The sequence below is a fragment of the Chiloscyllium punctatum genome, chromosome 5, assembly GCF_047496795.1.
Source record: "Chiloscyllium punctatum isolate Juve2018m chromosome 5, sChiPun1.3, whole genome shotgun sequence".
NCBI classification, from domain to species: Eukaryota; Metazoa; Chordata; class Chondrichthyes; order Orectolobiformes; family Hemiscylliidae; genus Chiloscyllium; species Chiloscyllium punctatum.
In genome coordinates this window covers 109,034,051-109,060,035 of record NC_092743.1, presented here as the reverse complement: position 1 = coordinate 109,060,035, position 25,985 = coordinate 109,034,051, and the positions used below count along the sequence as shown (strand labels likewise).

The window sequence follows — 25,985 nt, the reverse complement described above, 5'->3', positions numbered from 1 at the left end:
GACCACCCTCCAAGTTCTCAAATGACCTTAAGTAATTAAAATAACTGCAGAAACAAAAACGGAAATTGCTGAAAAAGCTCAGCAGGTCTGACAGTATCTGTGAAGAGAACTCAAGAGTTAACTTTTCAGGTCCGGTGACCCTTCCTCAGAACTGATGGTAGCTAGGAAAATGTGAGTTCACATGCAGAAGATAGGATGGGGGAGGGGGAGGGGGTAAGGAGTAAATGATGGGTGTGGATAAAGCCCAAAGAGAGAAGAATATCAAAAACAACAATCATTATCCACTCCCTTGTCTCTCTGAGCTCTATCCTTCCTATCATTTACATCTTACCCCTTCCCCCCCAACCCTATCTTTTGCATTAAAAACTCATTTTCCTAGCTACCACCAGTTCTGAGGAAGGGTCACTGGACCCAAAACCTGATTTCTACTCACAGATGCTGCCAGACCTGCTAAGCTTTTCCAGCAATTTCTGTTTTTGTCTCAAATGACCTAGTTATCCCAATTCACTATAGAGTCTGGATTTAACTGCTAATAACAATAATTTCTTAGACTAGTGTTTTCAAACCAGAAACAGGGTTAACAATTGAGTAATATTGCTTTAAAGCAGCATTATTTCTCATTTGGATAAGACCTATCCTGAGCATAGTCAAAGTCACCAGCTGGTAGGGATGTTGGGTAAAGTGTGCTGGAGAAGATCAGACCCCAAGTAAAAACTGAACCTATACAAACTGATCACAAAAACAATTAATTTCCCACATACATGAGAGATGTTTGAAAAAAAAAACCAGTAAAACAATGAATGTTATTTACAATTTTATTACTAAGATCAAATATCGCAGTGAAAATTAGAGAAAACTTCAAAATTTCAATTTGGCAATTGGTCTCTGGGATTACGTAAATAATGCAAATCAGCAATAAGTTGGGGCTAGAACCAAATATTAGGAGCAGGAGTAAGCTATTCAACCCTTCAGGCCAGCTCCAACAGTTCAATAGGATCACAGCAGACTATCAAACTCATAACCCTGTTCCCACTTTCTTTCCATCCCCTTTGGTCCTTTGAATGGGAGGTAAAAGTGGTGATGACTAGAGTGGAGACTAGGTGTCAGGGCAGGTAGTGGGACAAAAAAAAAAGCTGTTTGGGGGCATGGTGATTAGAGGGGACAGTAGGATGATTGATCAGGTTGGTCCCTCCTCTCACTCTTGTCCGCTGCCGTGACCAAGGTTAACTCTTTTTTTAAAAAAACACATTGGCATGAACTTAAGCAGTGCTTAGCACATGCATGTGTTGTCAACAACTATAATCAGTTGCTGGCTCACTGGGATAAAAGCCTGCAAACCAAGTACAAGTAATGGGCATCACCCTCACAAAAAATAAACATCATGCTTGTCCTTTAATTTTATGGAAAATCTAAACAGGATGGGAAGAAATCTTAGAGAAGCTCGTGACAGGATTCTCTGCACAGATAGCTCCTGAAGATGACACGAGACATTTCTCACAGGGCATGAGTGGAGAGGAATATATATGGAAGAAAATCAGAGGGGAGGGTCCTGGATTAGTGTCCATGGCTGTAGCCACCCCTCTACCATTTTGATTCTATTCTCAGTGCTCCTTTTTGCTGAAATCCAAATAAAAAAGAAAACCAGCTGGGCTTTATTCAAGGTAACCTATATAAAATCTGAATTTTAAAGTTTTCTAATTTTCATTGAAATATTTGATTTAGTAAAATAATGAATGTTATTTATAATTTTATTACTCCAAGGTGTGACAGTCTCCAGCATGTATTTTACTCAACCTCACCACCAGGTGGTGGCTGTGAAAGCACTCACGAAAGCTCTTCTCCAAAATGAGAAATAATGCTGCTTTTAGACAACATTACAGAGGGCACTCGATTATCTGAATATCAATTATCCGAATTTCAGATTATGCAAAGATGATCTCAAGGTCCCGATAGAAACATTACATCAAAGAAGTGTTTCAACACTGATCCTAACTTTTGTTTACGATGTTTAAAAACGAACCCAGCTTACTGAAATGCTGCCGAGAACAGTCATGGATAGGAGCCCAGGCACGGTCTCCAAATGACTGACCGTCCGCCCCCTCACTCTGTCTCTCTTCCCACACTTTCCCTGGTGTTCTACATAAGGGTGTACCCTAACCACCAGCAACCCCCCACCCCCCGCTCTTCAGATAATAAAGTCATAGGGATGAACAGCATGGAAACAGACTCTTCGGTCCAACCCGTCCATGCCAACCAGATATCCCAACCCAATCTAGCCCCATCTGCCAGCACCCGGTCCAGATCCCTCCAAACCCTTCCTATTCATTTACCCATCCAAATGCCTCTTAAATGGTGCACTTATACTAGCTTCCACCACTTCCTCTGGCAGCTCATTCCATACACATACCACGCGGTGTGTGAAAAACTTGCCCTTTAGGTCTCTTTTATAAATCTTTCCCCTCTCACCCTAAAACTGTGCCCTCTAGTTCTGGACTCCACCACCCAAGGGAAAAGACTTTGTCTATTCATCCTATCCATGCCCCTCATAATTTTGTAAGCCACTATAAAGGTCACCCCTCAGCCTCCGACACTCCAGGGAAAACAGCCCCAGCCTGTTCAGCCTCTCCCTATAGCTCAAATCCTCCAACCCTGGCAACATCCTTGTAGATATTTTCTGAACTCTTTCAAGTTTCACAACATCTTTCCAATAGGAAGGAGACCAGAATTGCACGCAATATTCCAACAGTGGCCTAACCAATGTCCTGTACAGCCGCAACATGACCTCCCGACTCCTGTACTCAATACTCTGACCAATAAAGGAAAGCATATCAAATGCCTTCTTCACTATCCTACCTACCTACGACTCCACTTTCAAGGAGCAATGAATCTTCACTCCAAGTCTCTGTTCAGTAACACTCCCTTGGACCTTACCATTAAGTGTATAAGATTTGTTTTCCCAAATTGCAGCACCTCGCATTTAGTTGAATTAAATTCATATAATGGCAATTTATTCATGCCTAGCAAGCAACTCATTATGCCACTTGTCGAAAGCATAAAAGATACAGCAAGATCTCCTGAAGTTGAGATAGGCCTCACTGGAGTTCTCGTCTGATTTTGCTGTATAACTTACCATAGATCACATCATTCAAACCCCTGTCCAGAGAGTTTCTTTCTTATTTCCATTTGCTTTGGTTTTCAAAAAGAGAACAAGTTAACCTTCGAAGCAAACAAATTCTAACTGTCTCACCAGAATGATCACCAATTATTTGATAGTTTGCAAAAAAATGCTAATTACCAACAGCTTTCAGACAGAAATGGGGTCAGTTGTGGAGCAGGGATGAGGAACAGATGCGTGGGGATTCTTGGACTTGAGCTTTGTGAAAGCCACAGGAAAATAGTGTAAACAACCATAATGATTTTTAATTTGTCACTGCATCAAAGTGTGATGCTAATGTACAACAGGAAATGTACTCAGACACACTGAGGGATATTTTTAACACACACACACTCTGGTGGGAAAGAGGTGATACCGCACCACAATAAATTAGGGGACATTTGCCACCATTCTCTTTGGTTCCCACCACAAACTCTATTCACTTGACAGTCCATTGCACCTCCAAAGCTGCATCAAATTGACGTACCCTCACATTTCACTTAACTCTGACCTAGCATCCCATGCCACATCATCCTCTGTACCTTCACTCCGTTCCATTACTGCATCATCTTGCCAGCTCCTGAAATTCACATCCAAGCCTTTGCTACCAAAGGTTTTGACCAATCCAATGCTTTCTTGGCTCTTATTTCCACCTTCCGTATATTTCAACTCATCCAAAACTGTACTGTGCGTATTTCAACTCAACCAAGTCCAAATCACCCATCACACCAGTTCACATTAACCTATATTAGAACCAGGTCTGGCAATGCCATGAATTTAAAATCCTCATCCTTATTTTAAATCTTTGTGGCCTTGCCCCCAGCTTTTATAACTAGTTTAGATCTACCATTTCAGATCTTTGACTTTCTAATTTTAGTTGCTCATGTATCCTCAATACCCATTACTGGCAGGAATGCTTCACTGCCTGCGTCTCAGTTCTGAAATCCCTTCCTTAAACCTTTCTGCCTTCCTATAAGGCATCCTTAAAGTCTATCTCTTTGACTAAACCTTTGGTTAGTTGTCCTATTATTTCTATGTGGCTCTGTATTAAATTTTTGGTTGGCTTCTGTGAAGTACCTTGGAATTTTACATTGTCAAAAGGTGTTATATAAATGCAAATCCTCATTATTTCTTCATGTAACATTTCTGGGGTCCATTTTATGGCTTGACTACTTCAGAAAAAAGCTTAATTACAATGTGTATTTGGGGTCCTACATTATACACAATCCAGATGCTAATTTTAAGATATGAATGCGTTGCACGTATATCATGCATTGTTTGCCCTTTGCTATGTGGCCTAACCTGTGGGTCTTTAATATTGGTCCCAGACCCCCTACCCCGACACTTCTCCAAAAAGATATTTTTAGGCCCAGAGAGACCACAAACAACCACTAGATCATTTCTGTGTTGTTAGGTCCCTGCTGCAGTCACCCAGTTTACTACCTGCTTCAATCCATCGAGTCTACTCGGAGTGCTGGCCAAATGTTCACAGCAAACAAAGCTAAACATTCTGGCTCTCAGAATGGCTCAGGCTTCAGTGAGGACATCAGATTGGAGGCATGATTGCAGTGAAATCATCATTAACACTAGTCACATAAGTCAGATTTATGCTGCGTCATAAGGATGTTCATATTTTCCATATTCATAAAAACCACGATTTTTCTGCTAATACAAAGGTGTGGCCATTTCATGATACAAAGATGAACAAAATGACACAAATGAGAATCAGACCAAAACGTAATTGCTATTCAATTGAGTTTTTCTTAGGGTGTAGCTGTCATTGAAAGAGTGGAGAAAATGTGATGGCCTGGAATTTCACACGCAAGTTCAGCCTGTTTTAGATCATAAATGGAGCATGATTGAATTTTACCAGATTGCAATCCACAAAAATTAGAAGATTTTGGATGATAGGTCAACAGAAGGAAGCAAATTGGATCAAGAAAAATTTTAATTACGATTGACAATGATTAAAAATAATTAAAAAAAAAAATTAGCTGGTTTTCTTTGCAATTCCAAATGTTGTCCCATAACAACTCAAAGATGAACTCCCAAAGTAGAGGAGTCCGTTGTCATACATAGTATGTTGTTGAGAACAGCAAGATAATGGAGGCTCTGACAATACTTTTTTAAACCCTCTGAAGGTCATAATTGCATTGTGAACTGAAGAATGGTTCAGCTTTGTACTCTCCAACATTGTTCTGTACAGGGCAAAGACGGAACGTGTCAAAAAGTTGCAGTAAAAAGTGGTGTGTGTGGGTGCACGCTATATTGAGACTCAGTCCCCCAAAAGCACTAGCTGTCTTACTATTGGTGTCCAGTTTGGCTGCCCCAAAGGCCAGGGGAGGGGGGGGGGGGGGGAGGCGCGCGAATGCGGAGTGGGGGCGGTGGGTTGGAGACACAGACGGGAGGTGGGAGTGGACAGGGACCGAGGTTGGGGGGGGGGGGGGGGTGGGAAGAGTGGGGGTGGGAGGAGGGCAGTGATGGACGGAGTTGGGGGACAGACAGGGTCCGGGGTTTGTGGGGGGTAGCAGGGGCGTGCACTGATCGGGGGAAGACACGCTGTGTACTGCTACCTAGTCTCCTGAACGGGGAGAGGCCTTCGCAAATTCTTGCTGTGTTAATCCCATTGAACTGATGGGGCACGTGGGCGGGGCTTCAGTAATGCTGCAGGTCCATTACACACAAAATGTGTCTCTGCTCAGAAACAAACCCTGAGGTAGAGAGAGGGAGCAAGGCATGCAAAGTGAGGAAAAAGAAAACTTCAGAAAATTCTAAGTCCCAGAGGAGAGGCATTGAATGAATTAACAGAATAATCAAATTATGCAAACAAAATAGTGCCCGCCTATCTCATTCAGATAAGAGATTCCTCTGTACTCAGTTGTCAAATCTATTGCTGTTTCCAAAACACCACAGAGATGATTGGTATGGACAATTAAACTAGAGTTTAAAGTGAATTGGGGTAACAAGGTTATTTGAGAAACGCAGAAAATAGGTGCAGGAGTAGCCATTTAACCCTTCAAGCCTGCACCACCATTCAATTCCAGTATCCAACTTCCACTTTCTGTCCATACCCCTTGATCTGTTTACCTGCAAGGGCCATGTCCAACTCCCTCTTGAATACATCTAACGAACTGGCCCCAACAGCTTTCTGTGGTAGAGAATTTCACGGATACACAACTGAGTGAAGAAAGTAGAGCCATCGAGATGTACAGCATCGAAACAGACCCTTCAGTCCAGCCAGTTATCCTAGATAAATCAATTTCCATTTGCTAGCATTTGGTCTATACCCTTCTAAACCCTTCCTATACCCATCCAGATGCCTTTTTAAATGTTGTAATGGTACCAGCCTCTACCAATTCTTTTGGCAGCTCATTCCAAATACGCATTACCCTCTGCATGAAAAATGTTGTCCGTTAGGTCTCCTTTAAATCTTTCCCCTCTCACCTTAAACCTATGGCCTCTAATTTTGGACTTCCTCATGCTGGAAAAAAGACCTTGTCTATTTACTTTATCTATGCCCCTCATGATTTTAAAAAAGTCTATAAAAGGTCACCCTCAGCCTCTGATGCTCCAGCCCCAGCCTATTTCAGCTTCTGCCTATAGCTCAAACCCTCCAAACCTGGCAACATCAATGTAAATCATTCCTGAACCCTTTCAAGTTTCACAACATCCTTCCTATAGCAGGGAGACCAGAATTGCACACAGTATTTTAAAAATGGCTCAGTCCTGAATGGCTTACCACTTATTCTTAAATGGTGACCCCCTACATCTGGACTTCCCCAAAATTGGGAACATTCTTTCAGCATTTAGCCTGCTCAGTCCTAATCAGGATTTTAGATGTTTCTATGAGATTCACCCCTCATTTTTCTAGTTAGATTAGATTAGATTACTTACAGTGTGGAAACAGGCCCTTCGGCCCAACAAGTCCACACCGCCCCGCCGAAGCGTAACCCACCCATACCCCTACATCTACATCTACCCCTTACCTAACACTACGGGCAATTTAGCATGGCCAATTCACCTGACCTGCACATCTTTGGACTATGGGAGGACTCCGGGAGCACCCGGAGGAAACCCACGCAGACACGGGGAGAATGTGCAAACTCCACACAGTCAGTCGCCTGAGGCGGGAATTGAACCCGGGTCTCTGGCGCTGTGAGGCAGCAGTGCTAACCACTGTGCCACCGTGCCGCCCACGAATTCTTCATTGCTTTCTGTTCAAAGCTCTAACTTGAACAACAACTAATAATTGCCCGGCTAATGTTAGTTACTTGCCTCATCATCAGCTTGTAGATGTTGTTTGGCAAATTCATACATTTGCAATTGAAAATTGGTCTGGTTGTAGTATCGCAAAGCCTCCTGCAAATCAAAACAGTTGAATCAAACAATTTAACAGTCTTATCCAGTGATTAAATAACTGTGCATTCACCAAATCTGGCCCACATAGCAGTTATTGCCTTCCAAAAACTCATGTGATATATTAAGTGCTTTAAGTTATTTTGATAACACAATGAAACACTAGAGTATGGCAAGCGTTAGTTCTTTTCTAGATCTCCCGGTTCACTACAGGATCTCTTTTCATGATGTAAACGAGATCTTTGATCGTGAAACAGGGGTAAAGCAGTACCAGAGTAGGGGAGGTACTTGGGGGCAGAACAAAGGGTCGAGCAATGGGAGAGGGAGAGGGAGAGGGAGAGGGAGCAGAACTGATAAAAGAGCATGAGTGATGAGAGACAGAGCCCACAAGATAATGTGAGGGGAACAAGGAAAAATATAATCTAAAAAACCATGTGATGGAAGTCAGAGCACATAAAAGAGTATAAGGTGGGGAAAATCATGGCCCTTAAAAACAGAAGATAATTACCTGGACACTTTATTCCAGAAAGCAGTCAAACCCTTAGGTTGAATTATTTGATATGGTCAATGGTTAAGACAAATGGGCATGATACAGGAAGGGTGTCAGCAGGTAAAAGAGGAGGAACCTCAGCTTTTACAATTGTTCAAAAGAATTGAGATTCATGCAGCTTGTATCAATGAGTGCAAGGCCTGCACAGTGATGGGTGAATTGGTTGTTTCCCTACCATGGTGACATTATTCAATGGGACAGGAAACACTGTTGCAGTAGGAGTGGACAGCATAGACTGAGGAATGGACAGAGCCCGCTGCAAGCAAAAGCATGAGCCCAGATGGCTGAGGAGCTTGTCCGGTAGCAGGAAACACGGTATCTGCAATACACTGGGAAGAAACTTGTACATTGCAGAGGAAACAGAAGGGTGGATTCAATTGTTGCGATCCATGTAGGTACCAATGACATTGATAAGATTAGGAAAGATGTTCTGCTTAAGGATCATGAGCAGCTAGGAGCTAAACTACAAAGTTAAGTCTCAAAAAGTAATAATCTCTGGTTTAGTACTCAAATCACAAGAAAGTAAATGTAGGGTAGATAGGATTAGAGACATGCATCTGTGGTTGAAGTCTAGTACCAAAGGAGATGAATGGGTTTTACAATTTACAAAATACCAAAAACCCCATTCTTTAATTTGTTTTTGCAGATCAATTAAGAAATAGATCTGGTGCAACTCTGACACATTAATAGCAAACTAGGATTATTCACAAGATAATTCACTAAGACAATTATTTTGATCTTAAACAAGTGTTTGGTCAGGTCTCACATATCATTTTATCCTGTTTTGTTCTCTAAATCATAAAGGGGCATGAATAGGGTGGATAGTCAAGGTCTATTCTCAAGAGTAGGGGAGTCCAAAACTAATGTACATAGTTTTAAGGAGAGAGGGGAAAGATTTAAAGGGACCTAAGGGACAACTTTTTCAAGTAGAGGGTGGTGCATGTATGGAAGGAACAGTCAGAGGAAGTGGTAGAGGTTGGTACAGTTACAAAATTTAAAAAGGCATCAGAATGGGTATATGAATAGAAAGAGTCTGGAGGGATACGGGCCAAATGTTGGCAAATGAGACTAGATTAATTTAGGATATCTGATCAGCATGGATAAATTGATCCAAAGGGTCTGTTTCAGTGTTATACATTTCAGATTCTAAATCATTAGAATATAATAATGGAGAAGTCTTGGTAAGGCTGTACAAGTCATTAATCAGATCACCGCTAGAATACTATGAACAGTTTTGGGATCCTTACGTAAGGAAAAACTCACTGCTATTGGAGGCAATCCAGAGATGGTTTACTAAGCTGATATTGGGTATATAGGGATGCTTTATAAGGCTAAATTGAGCCAGTTGTGAGTTAAGAAGAATAAGTGGCTGCTTTATTGAAACATTCAAGATTCTAAGTGGACTTAACAGTAGATGTGGAAAGGTTGTTTCCCCTTGTGAGAGAGTCTAGGACAAAAAGGGCTGAATTTCAGAATAAGACAGACAGAGGTGAGGAGGAATTTCTTTTCTCAGAAGCTTGTGAATTTGTGAAATTCTTTACTGCAGAGGGCTCATTAAGCATATTCAAAGAGGAGATGGACAGATTTTTAATCAATCTGGGAATAAGGGTTATGGGAGTGAAAGTGGAGTCGAGAATCATCAGGTCAGCCATGATCCTATTGAATAGTGAAGCCGACCAATAGGGCAAGTGGCCCACTTCTGCTTCTACATCTTATGCTTTTATGGGTGATACTAGGGATAGGTGCATTGGAATGTCACATGATTGATCCTCCGATTGAAGCACATTAATTACCAAGATAGGACCAAAGAACTGAGACATTCCACTTCAGAAAAGTATAGGTTTAGAGTGATTTGATCATAGCTTTAGGTGAAGACAATTGATTGTGCTCATGCACTTTGTTTCAACTGTTTTGGGTAGGATCAGAATTAGATTGTAAAAGGATTCTTTCAGCAGAGAAATAGAATCTCTTAAATGGTCTACTATCTGCTGTGGGACCAGTGATTTATTGAATGTGCTCGAGAGAGAGCTGGACATTTTTCTGGATGGAGTGACAATCCCTTGTACAGGAGCCAAATGCAGTATAATGTTAATCTTTGATAATATGTTCCTCAAGACAAGTTTTGATCCCTGAAGTGGGGGTTGGAGGGGAACTTTCCAAATGTTTCGTGCCAATTATCCAGGGTCTTAGTGAAAAGGAAGAACGGAGATTGTTGTAAATCTCAAACAACAACAAAAAAAGTGCTAGAGAAACTCAGCAGGTCTAGCAGCATCTGTAGAGATAAAAACAGAGTTAATATTTTGAGTCCAGAAATCCTTTGTCCTAGGCATCACTGGAATCGAACATTAACTCTACTTTTCTCTCTTACAGATGTTGCAATTTCTGGTGAGTTTCTCCAGTACAGGTCATTCTGCTATTACACATATTTCATTAGCGTGAACTCACTGTAACACAATTGATGATTTGGGGACACTTTTTAAACTGCGAACTTTTAAAATGTGTGATGGCTGTAACATGATCACTTCACCACACTGTTTCTAAAGCACTATTTTTCTATAATGTGGGGTTGCACAAGAAAGCAACCATCGCATTATAGGAGAACTAACTGTACTTTGGTTTTTGTTTAGTCACAGTCTTTCGCTGTTTTAAAAATCGCTCCCAAGAGATTACGTGGGTTCAAGGTGTGGTGAGGAATGCAAATATTGTGAAGCTCAAGTCATTGCAGTTGTTAGAGATGAGATGAAATGCTAAGTGGATCCATTATTGTTGCTATCTGGGGTGTAAAGCTGCTCAAGTAGGGGACAGGGAGCTGTACAGCTGCCGTGCAGAATTACCCGATTAGTTATCACTGCCCGAATGAACTAGTAGGTATTCTTTGTCCAAGATTTTTGAAGGACAGATAACTTCTTTTAAATGAAACCAACATAATTTAAGATTATTTTCTTCCCAAATAATCTCATAACCCTTTCTCCTCTTCCCACATGCTCAAATTTAGTGCAGGTTATCTGTACATCAGTGACATACTGGTCTGGGCAAGAAATCCTCCTCGGTCAGGTCCCATTTCAGCTTATGGTATTGGTAATACACCAAATTTTGCTTCATCACTGAATCTTCAGGATCAAACAGCAAATAGGTTGCTACACATGGAGCTGCATTCTTCATATCATTGACTGCAAAAGAGATACAGCATAGTTAAAACAAAGCATTAGGTTTGTACTGTCCAGAATTCCAGGTGGTACAACACCAAACCCTAGTGATTCAATTATCATTAGTTATAAGTCAATGGTAACATCTCAAAGATGAGCGAGCTCCTTCTGTCTGGCCAACACAGATCCTTCAACTGACATTGCGACAATCTTGTTGTTTGTGGAGTACTTCCAAGCAAAATAGCTGGGTTTCCACTAATGCAGATATTTCAAGACATTTTTCTGTGCATGCACTAGAATCCCAAGCTTGTCAAAGGTGTAGTCCTTTATCTCTACCATATGGATTTCCTTATCGCTTCCACAAACATTATATTTGCTAATGACTCTATTTGAAGATTTTAAACAATATATCATTCCATAATCTAATTGCAAAAGTACTCACGTTTATAATAAGTGAACTGCAAATAGTGGTACATAGTGGCAACAAATTTTTCCACAAAAAACCCTCCAATGACAGGAGTTAGTTCATGCTCACACTTCACTTTACACTGCAAAACTTCAGCGTAATGTTCTGAAAATTAAAGAACACTGTTGGTAACTCAGATACTGTTCAAGCATTGGCACTGATTTTTTTTTTCAAAACAGCAACAAAAACACAGCAGAAAAATAAAGTGAATATTATTTACCTAGCTTTAAAATAACTTGTTAACGAGTAAAATTATATTTCTATTAGCAAATAGGAGTATAGAAAAATTTAGTCAAATGAACAGTTCACCAGCAACGATTGCACAGTCCTCAGAAGAGCACCAGCATGCACGAGAGGTTAGGGAGAAAGCAAAGAGACTTGAAGAATAACAGTAACAGAGAGCGGCCCAGGTGCGAAAGAAGAAAGAAAGAGTGCGCGCACAGGGAGAGAAACAAATAGTACAGGCGCGTGGGCAAGAAAGAGAACGTCGTTAAAAATCACAAGACACCAGGTTATAGTCTAACAGATTTACTCTGAAGTACTAGCTTTCAGAGCGCTGCTCCCTCATCAGGTAGCTAGTGGGTCAAATACTGGATTAGTGGTGCTGGAAGAGCACAGCAGTTCGGGCAGCATCCAAGTAGCTTTGAAATCGACGTTTCGGGCAAAAGCCCTTCATCAGGATGAAGGGCTTTTGCCCGAAACGTCGATTTCGAAGCTACTTGGATGCTGCCTGAACTTCTGTGCTCTTCCAGCACCTCTAATCCAGAATCTGGTTTCCAGCATCTGCAGTCATTGTTTTTATCTAGTGGGTCAAATAGCCTATCCCTGCTTCTAAGTCCTAGGTTCACATGCCATATGTTTTGAATTGTGTCTTCATTCTTGAGAGCAAATGGAGAACTTCTGCAAAGGAATATTTGAATTTGTACAGCAGCGTAAAGAAAACAAAACAGACCAATCATGATTTTATGCAATTGGCCCTGAGAGGGCGAGAAAAAGCAAGCGAGTGAGCGCGTGATAGAGACATGGAGGGCAAGCGGGCGACAGACAGCGCAGGCGGGAGAGAGAGAGAGAGAGAGAGAGAGAGAGAGTGGATGAGAGTGCACGGGCAGGCGTGAGAGAGAGACAGAGGGCGGGCGAGTGTGGGTGAGAGAGCCAGAGATCGCCAAAGAGACTGCGCGTAAGAATACAAGAAAGAATGCATTAATGGGAAAGAAAATGAGGAACAAAGGCGGAGGGAAGGAAGGCAGAGTGAAGGAAAGAAGAAAGAAAGAGGGAGAGAGAAAAAGAAGAGGAATAGATAGAAGGAAACAACTTTTAAAGATAAAACATTGATGACGAAAATAAACTGGGAAGGAAAAGGTAGAGAAACAGACAGAAGCACCGATTTAAAAAAAAACAACTTTCAGCCAAAAAGCATGGTTCACATCTCGAACACCTGCACTGACCTGCTATTGAGGGATAGAAGTCTTTAAACTCCTTCACCTCTCTTGAACCCTCGCAGGCAGCAATACACTCATCATAAGCCTTTAGGTATTCTGGGATGGCCAGTTCCATGTTTGTAATAGATGTCAGGTAGTTTTCACCATTGTAAGCTTTCACCGCTTGGATGAATAGATTCTAAAATCCAATGAAATTCAGGTTACAAGTGACTGAGGAATGTTGGATGGTGTCATGTCCTGCATCTTGTGGTACGGGTCTGCTTGACAATTCCAACAAGCAACGTTGGGGTAAAAAAAAAGGTAAGTATGTGATAGCTTATAGCAGAATACACAGCTGCAAAACTCAGCAAGTTACAACTGCTAGCAAAATGCACTTATACCTCCAAGTATGAGATCCTGATTATCATATTGAGGGAGGTAGCAAAGGAACTCTAAACCAAACTTTAGATGGACATAGAAGAGGGAAGATCAAAAGGTCATTTAACCTTTAAACTTCTCAATATTTAATTTAGTAGAGTAAACTATTTAATGCAAGTCAGTAGCAAAGGACAAGAGCAGTTATGCTTATAAAGGTTTATGTTCCTGTCTGAACAAGTTGGATTGTGATGATTAAAAACAATTATTGAGAATTCTTCTGGTAGTTCCCAATTAACCCAACATACCATTGTGTCCAGCTCCAATGGAAAGTTCATTCCTTAATCAAGTGCTGGTGATGCTCAGTTGTAAAATCAAATGGTTAGTTTTTTAAGACACTAAAAAAGGGACAAAAGAGTATGAGAATATTACAAGCAACTGAATTTTAAATCAGAAGATTGTATTGAATGGAGAAGTAGGCATAAAGCTCTTCCTGGTCTCCTATTCCTTATGTCCCACTCCACAACTATCAACTTCTTCTAACTGTCCAGAACTGGGTACCGTTTGAGACAAAACTAAATTAAACTTACCCCATATCCCCTTTATTGTTAAGATCACCTACGTCTACTCCCATAAAATGCTCACCTCTTCCCTGCCTAAGGGGAATTCACTCCAAAACCCTAATTCATATCTTTGTTAACTCTAGACTTGGATTTTTTCAGTAATGTCCTAGCTGGACTCTAATCATCCATCCTGCATAAATGTAAGCATTTCCAAAATGTTGCTGCCAGTATTAGGAGCTCAAGTCCCATTCACAGAATCTCTTTGGTGTAGAAGCAAGCCATTCAGTCCACTGAATCTACAATGACCCTCCAAAGACCACCCCACCCAGACTCACACCCCTACAACTCTGCAATTCCCATAGCTAATCCACCTAACCTGTACATCTTTGGACTGAGAGAGAAACCAGAGCATTTGGAGGAAATCAATCTACTTGCCTCATAATTTTTCATCTCCAGGTCATTCAAGAAGTCATCAGAGTTTGGCAAAGACTTGTAGTAATCCATGTTCTGCTTCATCATTGCATCATCAGGGTGCTTCTGAAGGAAGGTATGAGCTGCCGATATGGCTTTAGGAATATTCTGAACCTAAATGTGAAAGAAAGAACGGAAATTTGGAAAAAGTAGAATATATCACTGGACACAAATTATGATGATCTCAGGTGTGAAAATATACATGTATATTCATACATACAACAGGTTTTAGACAGAAACACAGAAAAATATTGCAAATCAGAAATAAAAACAGAAGACGTTGGAAACACAATAGTTCTGACAGCATCTGAGGAGAGACACAAAGTTAAAATTACAGGTTTCAATCAGCAAGTTAACTTGAGATACACTTAACATATTCTGAATCAAGTGACCAAAGCAGCTGGTGATGTGCATGGCTGGAATGAGACTAGTTGCAGAGTTAGCTGAACAGATATCCTTCAGAACATTATGTGGCTCTGCAGAGATGAAACTGCCCAGAAAACAGCAAGAAATCCAAAGGCCTCCAACTTATATAATCATCTTGCGATATTCTCAGTAACTGTTTTCATATTTTGCTTAAATAGTTTCTGCTGACTCTGCAAAAGCTCCTGAGAAGAATAAGGTAGAGTGTACAGAATCCATTTTGGGAATAGTTTTGAAAAGTTCAATGAACTTTCATATCCCGTGCTCTAAAGTTCTATTTTGTTTTGGATATCATTTCCCACATGCCTATTTCTAATAAAGTTCAATCAATTATTATGTTTATAATCAAGCAATCAATTCTTTTTGTGTAAGTGTAGTCAGTGAGTCTGGCAGGCTGTTCAACAGTAGTAACCATCACAAAAAACTAAATCTGAATCAGACAATGCACACATTCCAATATTGAAAACAAGAGTCACTGAGCACAGTACACAGAGTCTGCCGTTCACATTAACTAGAAGCATATTATTTCAGTTCATGTTTTACCACGGGAAGATTACAAAGAGTAATTGAAGCCTCAACTGAAGCTTAATAAAAGAGCAAAGATAATTGGTAGTGAATTTGTCTGAAATGCACAGCCTAAAATAACCTTACAACACTTTAATCAAGTTCTTGGTATATACTGATGTACAAACTCAATATCTGAAACAGTTTCTCTCTCAGCTCTCTCTCTTCAAAGTAATATCAGATAGCTAGGAGAAAGTGAGGACTGCAGATGCTGGAGATCAGAGCTTAAAAATGTGTTGCTGGAAAAGCGCAGCAGGTCAGGCAGCAAAGGAACAGGAGAATCGACGTTTTGGGCATAAGCCTGAAGAAGGGCTTATGCCCGAAATGTCGATTCTCCTGTTCCTTTGATGCTGCCTGACCTGCTACGCTTTTCCAGCAACACATTTTTAATGTCAGATAGCTGCCTATAATGAAGATGCAAAGCAGCAACATTTACCAAAAATACGCTCTTCTATTTCAGTTTTGTCTGTCACATGGATAATCATCGTTATCAGACAGACAGACATCATACAAGCCTCCTACTCATTAAAATATCACATTAGTCATGACTCAAACCTCAAAATCAAGAATTACAATTTAAAAAAAAGTCATAATAACTATTTGTCTGCTTTAACCTAAATAAAACATTAAAATGCATCTTAGAAAATATAACAGTCAGATGTACAGCACAGAAACAGACCCTTTAGTCCAACTCGCCCATGCCAACCAGATATCCGAACCTAATCTAGTCCCACTTGGCCCATATCCCTCTAAATCCTTCCTATTCATGTACCTATCCAGATGCCTTTTAAATGTTGTAATTGTACCTGCCTCCACCACTTCCTCTGGCAGCTCATCCGATACAAGCATCATCCTTTGTGTAAAAAAGTTGCCCCTTAGATCCCTTTTAAAACACTTCCTCCAATCTAAACCTCTGCCCTCTAGTTCTGGACTCTGTCTCTTTCTCCTCCACACCCCCCCCCCCCCACCCCAGAGAAAAGACCTTGTCTATTTACCCTAGCCATGCCTCCCATAATTTTATAAACCTCTATAAACCTCAGCCTCCGAAGCTCCAGGGAAAACAGGCCCAGCCTATTCAGTGTCTCCCTTTTGCTCAAATCCTCCAACTCTGGCAACATCCTTGTAAGTCTTTTCTGAACCCTTTCAAGTTTCACAACATCTTTCCGATAAGAGGGTGACCAGAATTGCACACAATACCCCAAGAGTGGCCTAACCAATGTCCTGTACAGCTGCAACTTTACCTCCTAACTCCAATATTCAATGCTCTGAACAATAAAGGAAACATACCAAAATGCCTTCTTGACTATGCTATCTACCTGCAACTTCACTTTCAAGGAACTATGAACCTGCAATCCAAGATCACTTTGCTCAGCAACACTCCCCAGGATCTTACTATAAAATCACAGAATCCCTACAGTGTGGAAACAGGCCCTTAGGCCCAACAAGTCAACACCAACCCTCCAAAGAGTAACCTACCCAGACCCATTCCCCTACCATATATTTACCCCTAACTAATGGACTTAAGCTGCACATCCATGAACACTATGGGCAATTTAGCTTGACCAATTCACCTAAACTGCATATCTTTGGATTCTGGGAGGAAACCAGAGCACCACGTTACATTTATCCAAATTAAACTCCATCTGCCACTTCTTGGCCCATTGGCTCATCCGATCAAGACCCCACTGTACTCTGAGGTAACCTTCTTTGCTGTCCACTACATCTCCAATTTTGGTGTCATCTGCAAACTTACTAACTATACCTCCTATGTTCACATCCAAATCATTTGTATAAATGATGAAAAACAGTGGACCCAGCACCAATCCATGTGGCACACCACTGATCTGAAAGGCAACCCTCCATCACCACCCCCTGTCTTCTACCTTTGAGCCAGCTCTCTATCCAAATGGCTAGTTCTCCCTGTATTCCATGAGATCTAACCTTGCTAACCAGTCTACCCTGAGGGACAATGTCAAATGCTTTACTGAAGTCCATATAAATCATGTCCATGGCTCTGCCCTCATCAACCTTATTCGTTACTTCTTCAAAGAACTCAAGCAAATTAGTGAGACATGATATCCCATGCACAAAGCAATGTTGACTATCCTTAATCAGTCCTTGCTTTTTCAAATACACGTAAATCCTGTCCCTCAGAATTCCCTTCAACAATGTGCCCACCGTGGATGTCAGGCTCACCGGTATATGGTTCCCTGGATTTTCCTTACCACCTTTCTTAAATATTGGCAACACGTTAGCCAACCTCCAGCACCTCACCTGTGACTATCAATCAATATCTCAGCAGCTGTAATTGGAGAAAAATAATGAACTAGAATGGAATGAATCCACTAAATTATTTGAAAGTGAGGACATAAATTTTGAAGTTTACACTTAGGCATAGGGATCAGTCTAGCTCAAGTAGGGTGATAGTGATAGATATCGGAAGATGAGTTTATGTGAAATACTAATTGTAATCCACATACAGGGGAAGCAATGGCCTAGTGCTATTGGGAGGCTATTGATCAAGACACAGACGTAATGTTCTGGGATCAAATCCAGCCTCAGTAGATGTTAAATTTAAAACAATTTGAAACGAAGAGTCTAACGATGACCACAAAACCATTGTTGATTGTCAGGAATCTGGTTCACTGAAGTCCTGTAGAGAAAGAAACTGCCATTCTTATCTAACTTGTCCTACATGTGACTCCACGGCCACAGTAATGTGGTAGATTCATAACTGGCATCTGGGAAATTAGGAATGGGCAATAAACGTTGGCCTCGCCAGTAACACTCACATCCCTTGAATAAATAAAAATAAATATATGAAGATTTAAACCAGGTTTAAGTATACATGAATACCATTTCTGGTTTCTTTATTCCTATAGATTGCAGACTTTTCTAATAGCTAGAAATACTGAAGTGATCAAAAGTTGCTTATTCCTCTGATGCTTCAGAATTTGACTGTCTGATTACTCATTTTAACTGACAATGATGTAATTTTTTTGCTGAACCTACAGTACATTTCATGGGAAAAGATTAGCCAAGGATGTTTTGTATTAAATACAGCAAGATTGAATCTAAGGTACAAACATGTTAGTGCTGGCTGTACTGTAGGAAAACCATCTCTTTTAGAGTTCTTGTTCAATATAACATAGATTATGTATGACAGTGGAATCACTTACCAATAATGGATGAATCAGACAACAAAAGATCTCAAACATCTTTGATCAAGTTGGACACTGATGTTAGATTGGGAAGGAACGGAGATAAGGTTAAAACTCCAGCCGGGAAAGAAGCACAGAATTATAAGAATAACAAAAACCCTACAAAGATCATCTAGTGTATTCAAGGCAGAGATGGACACACCTTTAAATCAGTCAGGGAATTTAGGGTTATGCTCCTACATCTCATGGTCCAATTATGTTGGGAGAAAGGCAGTGAAGTGGAGTTGAGGATTATTAGATCAGCTACGATCACAATGAATGGTGGAGTAGGACATGATGGGCTGAATGGTCTATTTCTCCTCTTATGTCTTTGGATTGGACTGAGTTTCAATTTTAAAAAATGACATTTGAGTAACCTCGTGGAATCAGAGCCAAACCATTGCTGTTGCACAGGGCAGAAAAAGTTGAGAACAGTGCTAATGATTTGGATAAGAATTTATGATGCATAGTTTGTAAGTTTGCAGATGACACCAAAATGGGTGGTATTGTGGACAGTGAAGAAGGTTATCTAAGATTACGAAGGGATCAATTGGGTCAATGGGCTGAGGGCATTAAATTTGGATAAATGCGAGGTATTGCATTTTGGTAAAAATGAACAAGCGCAGGACCCATATAGTTAATGGTAGGGCTCTTGACAGTATTAGGCATAAGTGAGGACTGCAGATGCTGGAGATTAGAGTCAAGAGGGTTGTGCTGGAAAAGCACAGCAGGTGAGACAGCATCAGAGGAGCAGGAAAGTCGACGTTTCGGGCAAAAGCCCTTCATCAGGAATGAGATAGAATTGTCAAACAGAGACACCTTGAGGTTCAATGACATCGTTCTTTGAAAACCGTGTAACAGGGTAGATAGGACGGTTAAGGCGGCATATAGCACACATGCCATCATTGCTCAGACCACTGAGTAGGACATCATGGGGAGGTTGTACAGAATCTCAGTCCCTACAGTGCAGAAGCAGGTCAGTCCACCCATCGAGTCCACCGACCTTCTGAACAGGATCCCACCCCCCTTACCCTATCCCTGTAACCCCACATTTCCCATGGCTAACCCATCTAGCATGCACATACCTGGACACTACTGGCAATTTAGCATGGCCAATTTAACTTGCTCATCTTTGGACTGTGGAAGGAAACTGGAGCAAACCCACGCAGATACAAGGAGAATGTGCAAGCTCCACACACACACACAAAAGGATGGAACTGAAATCAGGTCCCTGCCACTGTGAGGCAGCAGTGCTAACCATTGCCACACAGGAAGACAATGCTGGATTTGCTGGCCTCTTTTTTGGACCCTTTACTTGGCCAGTTTAAGTTTTTGGAAAGAGTCGAGCAGAACAATATTTCATCCTCACTAACATTCAACACTGGAGGCCCCCCAGGGGTGTGTACTCAGCCCCCTACTGTACTCACTGTATACTCATGACTGCATCACCAAATACCAGACTAATGCCATTTACAAATTCGCTGATGACACCACCATAGTTGGTCAAATCTCAGATGGCGATGAAACAGACTACAGACGGGAGGTGGAAGACCTGGAAAAATGGTGCACTGAGAACCACCTTGCTCTCAATGCCGGCAAAATCAAGGAACTCATTATTGACTTTCGGCAGGATGTTACTCATGCCCCCCCAACACATTAACTGCACAGAGGTGGAACGAGTGTAGAGTGTCAAGCTCCTGAGAGTGGTCATCATCCACAACAAACTTTCTTGGACTCTTCATGTGGATGCAATGGCTACAAAGACCCAACAAAGTCGGTTCTTCCTCAGGCAGTGAGGAAATTTGGCATGATGGCGAATACCCTTGCCAACTTTTATAGGTGTGCCAGAGAGCATTCTGTCTGGAAGTATCACTACCTGGCATGACAACTGTACCATTCAAGATCAGAGATGGTTACAGAGAGTGGTGAACTCTGCCTGGACAATCACAAAGGCCAATCTCCCATCTATAGAATCCATCTATTAGGTTGCTGTCAAGAAAAGGTTGCCAGCATTCTCAATGATCCATCCCACTCTGGCAATGTTTTTCTACAACCTCTACCATCGGTGAGAAGGTACAGAAGTCAGAACACATGCACCAGCCAGTTTTGAAACAGTTTCTACCCTACTGTTGTTGAATACTGAATGGACTCAAACTCTTAACATTCGCCTGTATCTGTGTTTTTGCTGCTATTACTTACTTACCTATGCTACTTAACTTTGGGATCTGCCTGTATTGCTCGCAAGACAAAGCTTTTCACTGTGCTTCGGTACGCCTGACAATAAATTCAATTCAATTCCATTCTCTTCCAAATTGTCAGCCTACAGGGGTCTCTGGTGTCAGCGACTGCTTCCAGCAGTCAGTGTTAGCATCAGCTATCTTCACTGCTCATTGCAGGTGAACCTGCAGCAGAGGAACAGCATCCAGTGGTCATTTACAGAAGTCTTTGTGCGTGCAGTTATCATTCATCAGATGAACATGGTCATGCTAGCACCAGCGTACTTAGCTCAGCAATAAATGAATACTGATCAAATTCGCACATTCTATGTTCTCAGTGGTGTCCTTGTCCTTGCAAGATGTGCTGAGGATACACGTGCAATAACAAAGATTGTACTGTTCAACCTTTTTCATACCTAGTTTATGATATCGAGGTTTCATAATTGTAGAACAGTGCTCCTGTGAGTACAGACTATGTCGGTTTGCAGGTTGGTATTCTCAGTCAGGTTCCTATTCCACACACTAATCATCTGGGACGTAAAAACTGCAGCTTTTAAACGCACATGTTGATTGCAGCATTAAGTTACAGATTAGTAGCGATTGTGGAGTTTAGATGTGTGAAGCTGTCAACAATGTCCAGCACACACATTTTCAACGCTGATACATAACCTAATGTATTAATCAGTGAGTGAGATAGGTGCAAAACTATCTTGAGTTACAATACAGAAAGAACACTGTAATTAAGAAAGTTTTAGACAACATACAAAGACTGCTCATTGCCCATTACGAACCCACAGTAGAATAGTTTTGCAATCTATTGATCCACTTATCAAGTGTCGATGCCAAATCATCTGAACTGAAAGCAGATGAAATGAGTACTCCTGCACTATCTGTACAAATTTCTGCATCTTTGGTGGAGCTCTAGGTTATGCGTGGCAGAAAGATTGTAACTTAATGCAAGAGCAAGGGCGACTTCAGCAATTGAGCAATCACCCTCGTAAGCTTCATTATCGAAGTATTTCTCCATGTTGCTGTTGTCACGCTGGTTGCAACTGGAAGATCTACGATTGACGTGATCTTCTCAGTCTGGCAGATGCAAGAGAATGCTGTGAACAAAGATCATAATAAATAGGGGCAAGTGAAGGGCATTCAGCCACTCGAACCCGCGTTGCCATTCAATAAAGTTTATTTGAAAATGCAAGCTTTCGGTACGAGCAACCCGAAGGTGCAGCGCTCCCAGAGATTGTATTTTCAAATAAACCTGTTCGACAATAACCTGATGTCGTGTGATTTTCAACTTTGTCCACCCCAGTCCAACACCGGCACCTCCACACTATAGCCATTCAATAAGACCATAGTTGATCTTGGCCTCAACTCCAATTATCCTGCATGCCTCTGTAGATCAGAAACTCAAAGGAACATCGTTCATGATTGAGGATCGATTTGGCCTTATTTTGTGAAGTGCTTCAAGTTGTTTTCTCACCTTAAAGTAAGCAAATTGCAGATATTTGTAGACCTCCCGCTTCTCGAAGTCCTCCAGAGTTTCTCTGCTGGGCTGAGATTGGCGGAAAGCAGGCAAACCCTGTTTACACCTGCGGAGACACTGCGCTCTCTTCATAATGCTGCTGAAGAGCTGGAGCTCAGGAAAGCCACTGAAACGAGCAGTTTGGTCTGGTAATACTAAGCTACAGTTGAGGTTACAGAAAGCCTCACTGTCGCGGAGCAGACGGTGTAGACGGAGGCTCATCTCCAGGTAATCCACACTCTCCTGCCAGTTCTCCGCCGAATATTGGTCCAGCGCATGTCGATACGCCGAATCCAGCGGCATCAACTCATCCCGGGGAAAACTCCGAAAACTATACTTCTCATACTGAGCGTGAACAGTGCAACAACACAGCAACAGCACGGAAACTACAGCTTGTCGCCTCATTGCTGTCCGCCACATTAACAACACTTGCCCCTTCTTGCTGACCTATCCCAAAAAAAACCGCACGGATGATTGACACCGCGACTGGCCAATCATAGCAGAGGCTCTGAAACTACCCGCCTACCATTGGACATATGGTATCCAATCAAAAGGCCGCTATCCGGAAAGTCTCTCCTCCGCCACGACACACACACTCAGCGCCGACACGAAAGCTTTGCCCCGCCCCATCACGGTTCAGGCCCCGCCCCCTCATTCAAATTCCAACGTCTCAGGCTTGAGCTCGAGCCCAAGCTCTTCCCGTCACAACAGACTCACAGTTCTCCCTCATCCAGTCCTACTCCCCAGCCGCTCTTATGCAGCAACCAGACCCCCTCAGATTTGGACCCTCCTTCGGTCTAATTGACCCCATCCCCTTGCTGTTTGCCCTCAAACCAGCACTGGCCTCTGTCCGACTTCCCTGGCCCAAACCCTCAAACCAAGGCCGGCTTCTATTCCCGCCCCCTCCAGCCCCTGACCCCACCTCCCAGCCCCTGGCCCCGCCCCCTAGATGGCCCGCGGACCCTTTTCCTTTCCCCTCTCTCCTCCCCCTTCCCACGTCCTCACTTGGCGGCTGGAGTCGGTGTGCTGGGACTCTTCAGGCATCTCGACAGGCCGTGCTGGGTCTGACCCGAACCGGACGCGATGATCCTGGGGTTTCAGTGGCTGCTCGTCCCCGCTGTGCTGCTGGTTCGGGCGGGGGGGAGCCCACCGCCATCAGTGCCGCTGGATGATGTGGTGGTGGAGAGCAAGTTCCGACCGAAGGAGTGCGTCCGGGCGGCTGAGCCCGGGGATTTCGTCCGATATCATTACCTGGGGACACTCCCCGGGGGAAACCAATTCGACTCCAGGTACTGCAGCACTCGGAAAAGGGTCCGGGAATCTCATGAATCCGGATTTGGGCGATGCCTGGTCAATACGGAGTGGGGGCACTTGGGGTCAGTCCGGAGCCGGAGTGGGGGCACCCGGAGTCATTCCGGAAACCGATCTGTTTTGTTAAAATACATTTAATCTAAAGCGACTGAAGTTGGAGAAGACAAATGCCAGCTTCCACGCATTAGCGGGTGGAAAACGATTCCTTTTTCACATTGAAGTGGAATTCCTGGGGTTTCCATAATGGCATTTACGTTGATTCATTTTTATTCTCTATTTATATAATATATCGTCCACAGACCGGGCAAATCCAACCAGGTCAATTGGAACCTCGTTCATGTACCGCCAATCATCAACAAAGTGATGGACGGCGTTGTACACATAGCTGTCAATTAGCCTGCTCACCGAGCCTCAGTTTGGGTTCGGTCAGGGCAACCTTAGAGATGAGCTCAAGTTGACTTAAGAAAGACTAAATTTTGAGTGTGGATTCAGAATCCCTAGCAAAATTGGAATAATTGAAAATCAGAGGGAAAACCGTCCTATACCTTTCGGGTAGATATTTTTAATCAACCTGTTCAGACATGTTATAATACACCTCTGGATCAGGTGGGACTTGTTTTTTTTCCCTTAGTGTCCTCGATCCAATCATATTTAGCTGGTTCATTGATTACTTTCCTTCTATCATATGGTCAGAAGTGTGGATGTGCACTAATGATTGTGTGAAGATCAGTACCATTCACAAGTCCTCAGTACTGAATCAGTCAGTATCCTTTTTCAGCAGGACCTTAAGAACTCAGAGCAGGGCTGATAACTAGCATGTAACATTTGCAAATGCACAGGTAATGGCTATCTTCAAAAAGAAAAATTATACATCTCCCTTTATATTTTAGTGGTATTAACATGCAAAAAGTCACTATTGAACAGAAAGTGAAGTGGAGTAGCCATATAATTACTGTGGCTGCAAGAGCAATTAAAGAGATGTGAACCTTGCGTTCTGTAACTCATCTCCTAACCCCATAAAAGCCTGTCTACGATCTACAAGTCAGGTGTGTGATGGCATAGACCTACCACTCCAGTTTACCTGGATGTGTGCAGCTTGAACAACACTTAAGAAATTCAACAGCATTCAGGACAAAGCAATCGGCTTGAGTGGCACCCTATTGCCATTCACTCACTCTGCCACCAGTAGCAGCAGTGTGTACTAACGACAAGGTCCATTACAACGACATGCTTCAACAAGCGTCAACAACATACATTCACATTCATCAACATCAACCTGACCAAAGAAACACTGACCACACTATTAGAAGAACCAAAGACATACACCAAACACCACCAATTTCATCAGCAAGAACAATGTCATCAAGCTAGTCGACCTATGTCTTACTACCCACTTCAAATGCAATTACAAAACATACAGACGAACCAATGGAACATCCATGGGATCTCCAATATCAGGGTTCTTAACACAGGCAGTAATACAGAGACTCAATCAAACAGCTCAGTCAAACATCCAACCCAAACTTTGGGTCCACAACATGGATGACACCTTTGTCATCATGAAATGAAACAATTTAGAGGAAACCTTCAAGACCATCAATAATATCTTTACTGGGATAAAATTCACAAAAGAGGATGAAAACAGCAACAAACTGCCATTCCTAGATGTCACAATAGAGCAAACAGCCAATGGGCAATTTTAAACCAGCGTCTACATGAAAATAACACATATAGACCGAATACTGAACGACAGAAACAATCATCCTAACATCCACAAATGAAGCTGCATTAGATTATTTCAATGTGTCACTACACACTACAGTACAGAGGAACTACGAAGGGCAGAGTAAAATCACCTGTATGGCGTTTTCAAAAAGAGCTATTACCCAATGAACATAGTCTGCTGGTTTCTTAGCAACAAACCCAACAAGCAGACAAAATGCATCCAGAAACTCTGGCCACTCTCCCCTACATCAATGACATCTCAGAAATAACTACTAGACTACTCAAACTTCTTGGCATTATAATAGCCTGCAAACCCACCAACACACTAAATAGCAGCTAATGAACTTGAAAGACCTTACACAGACAACAAGCAAAACTAATGTCATTTACAAAATATCTTACAAGAACTGTAACAAACACTACATTGGACAAACAGGCAGAAAGTGAGCCACCAGGATACATGAACATCAACTAGTAACAAAAAGAAATATTCCACTATCTGTAGTATCCTTACATACAGAT

At 42.0% G+C, this 25,985-nt stretch overlaps 2 protein-coding genes across 2 annotated transcripts in view; one reads left to right on the top strand and one right to left on the bottom strand.

Annotated features, from left to right (window-relative positions):
- The window catches only part of crtap (cartilage associated protein), a 31,839-nt gene extending 8,529 nt beyond the window's left edge, over positions 1 to 23,310 (bottom strand). The window contains exons 1-6 of the mRNA XM_072571025.1: positions 22,386 to 23,310; positions 14,464 to 14,613; positions 13,118 to 13,289; positions 11,649 to 11,777; positions 11,085 to 11,230; positions 7,430 to 7,513 (exon numbers count right to left, since the gene is read on the bottom strand). Of these exons, the coding sequence (XP_072427126.1) occupies positions 7,430 to 7,513; positions 11,085 to 11,230; positions 11,649 to 11,777; positions 13,118 to 13,289; positions 14,464 to 14,613; positions 22,386 to 22,847 (1,143 nt within the window). The 5' untranslated portion in view covers positions 22,848 to 23,310. The remainder of the gene's footprint in view (positions 1 to 7,429; positions 7,514 to 11,084; positions 11,231 to 11,648; positions 11,778 to 13,117; positions 13,290 to 14,463; positions 14,614 to 22,385) is intronic.
- Positions 23,311 to 23,402: 92 nt separating this feature from the next.
- Positions 23,403 to 25,985, top strand: part of fkbp9 (FKBP prolyl isomerase 9) — a 31,908-nt gene continuing 29,325 nt past the window's right edge. The window contains exon 1 of the mRNA XM_072571024.1: positions 23,403 to 23,716. Coding sequence (XP_072427125.1) covers positions 23,511 to 23,716 — 206 coding nt within the window. The 5' untranslated portion in view covers positions 23,403 to 23,510. The remainder of the gene's footprint in view (positions 23,717 to 25,985) is intronic.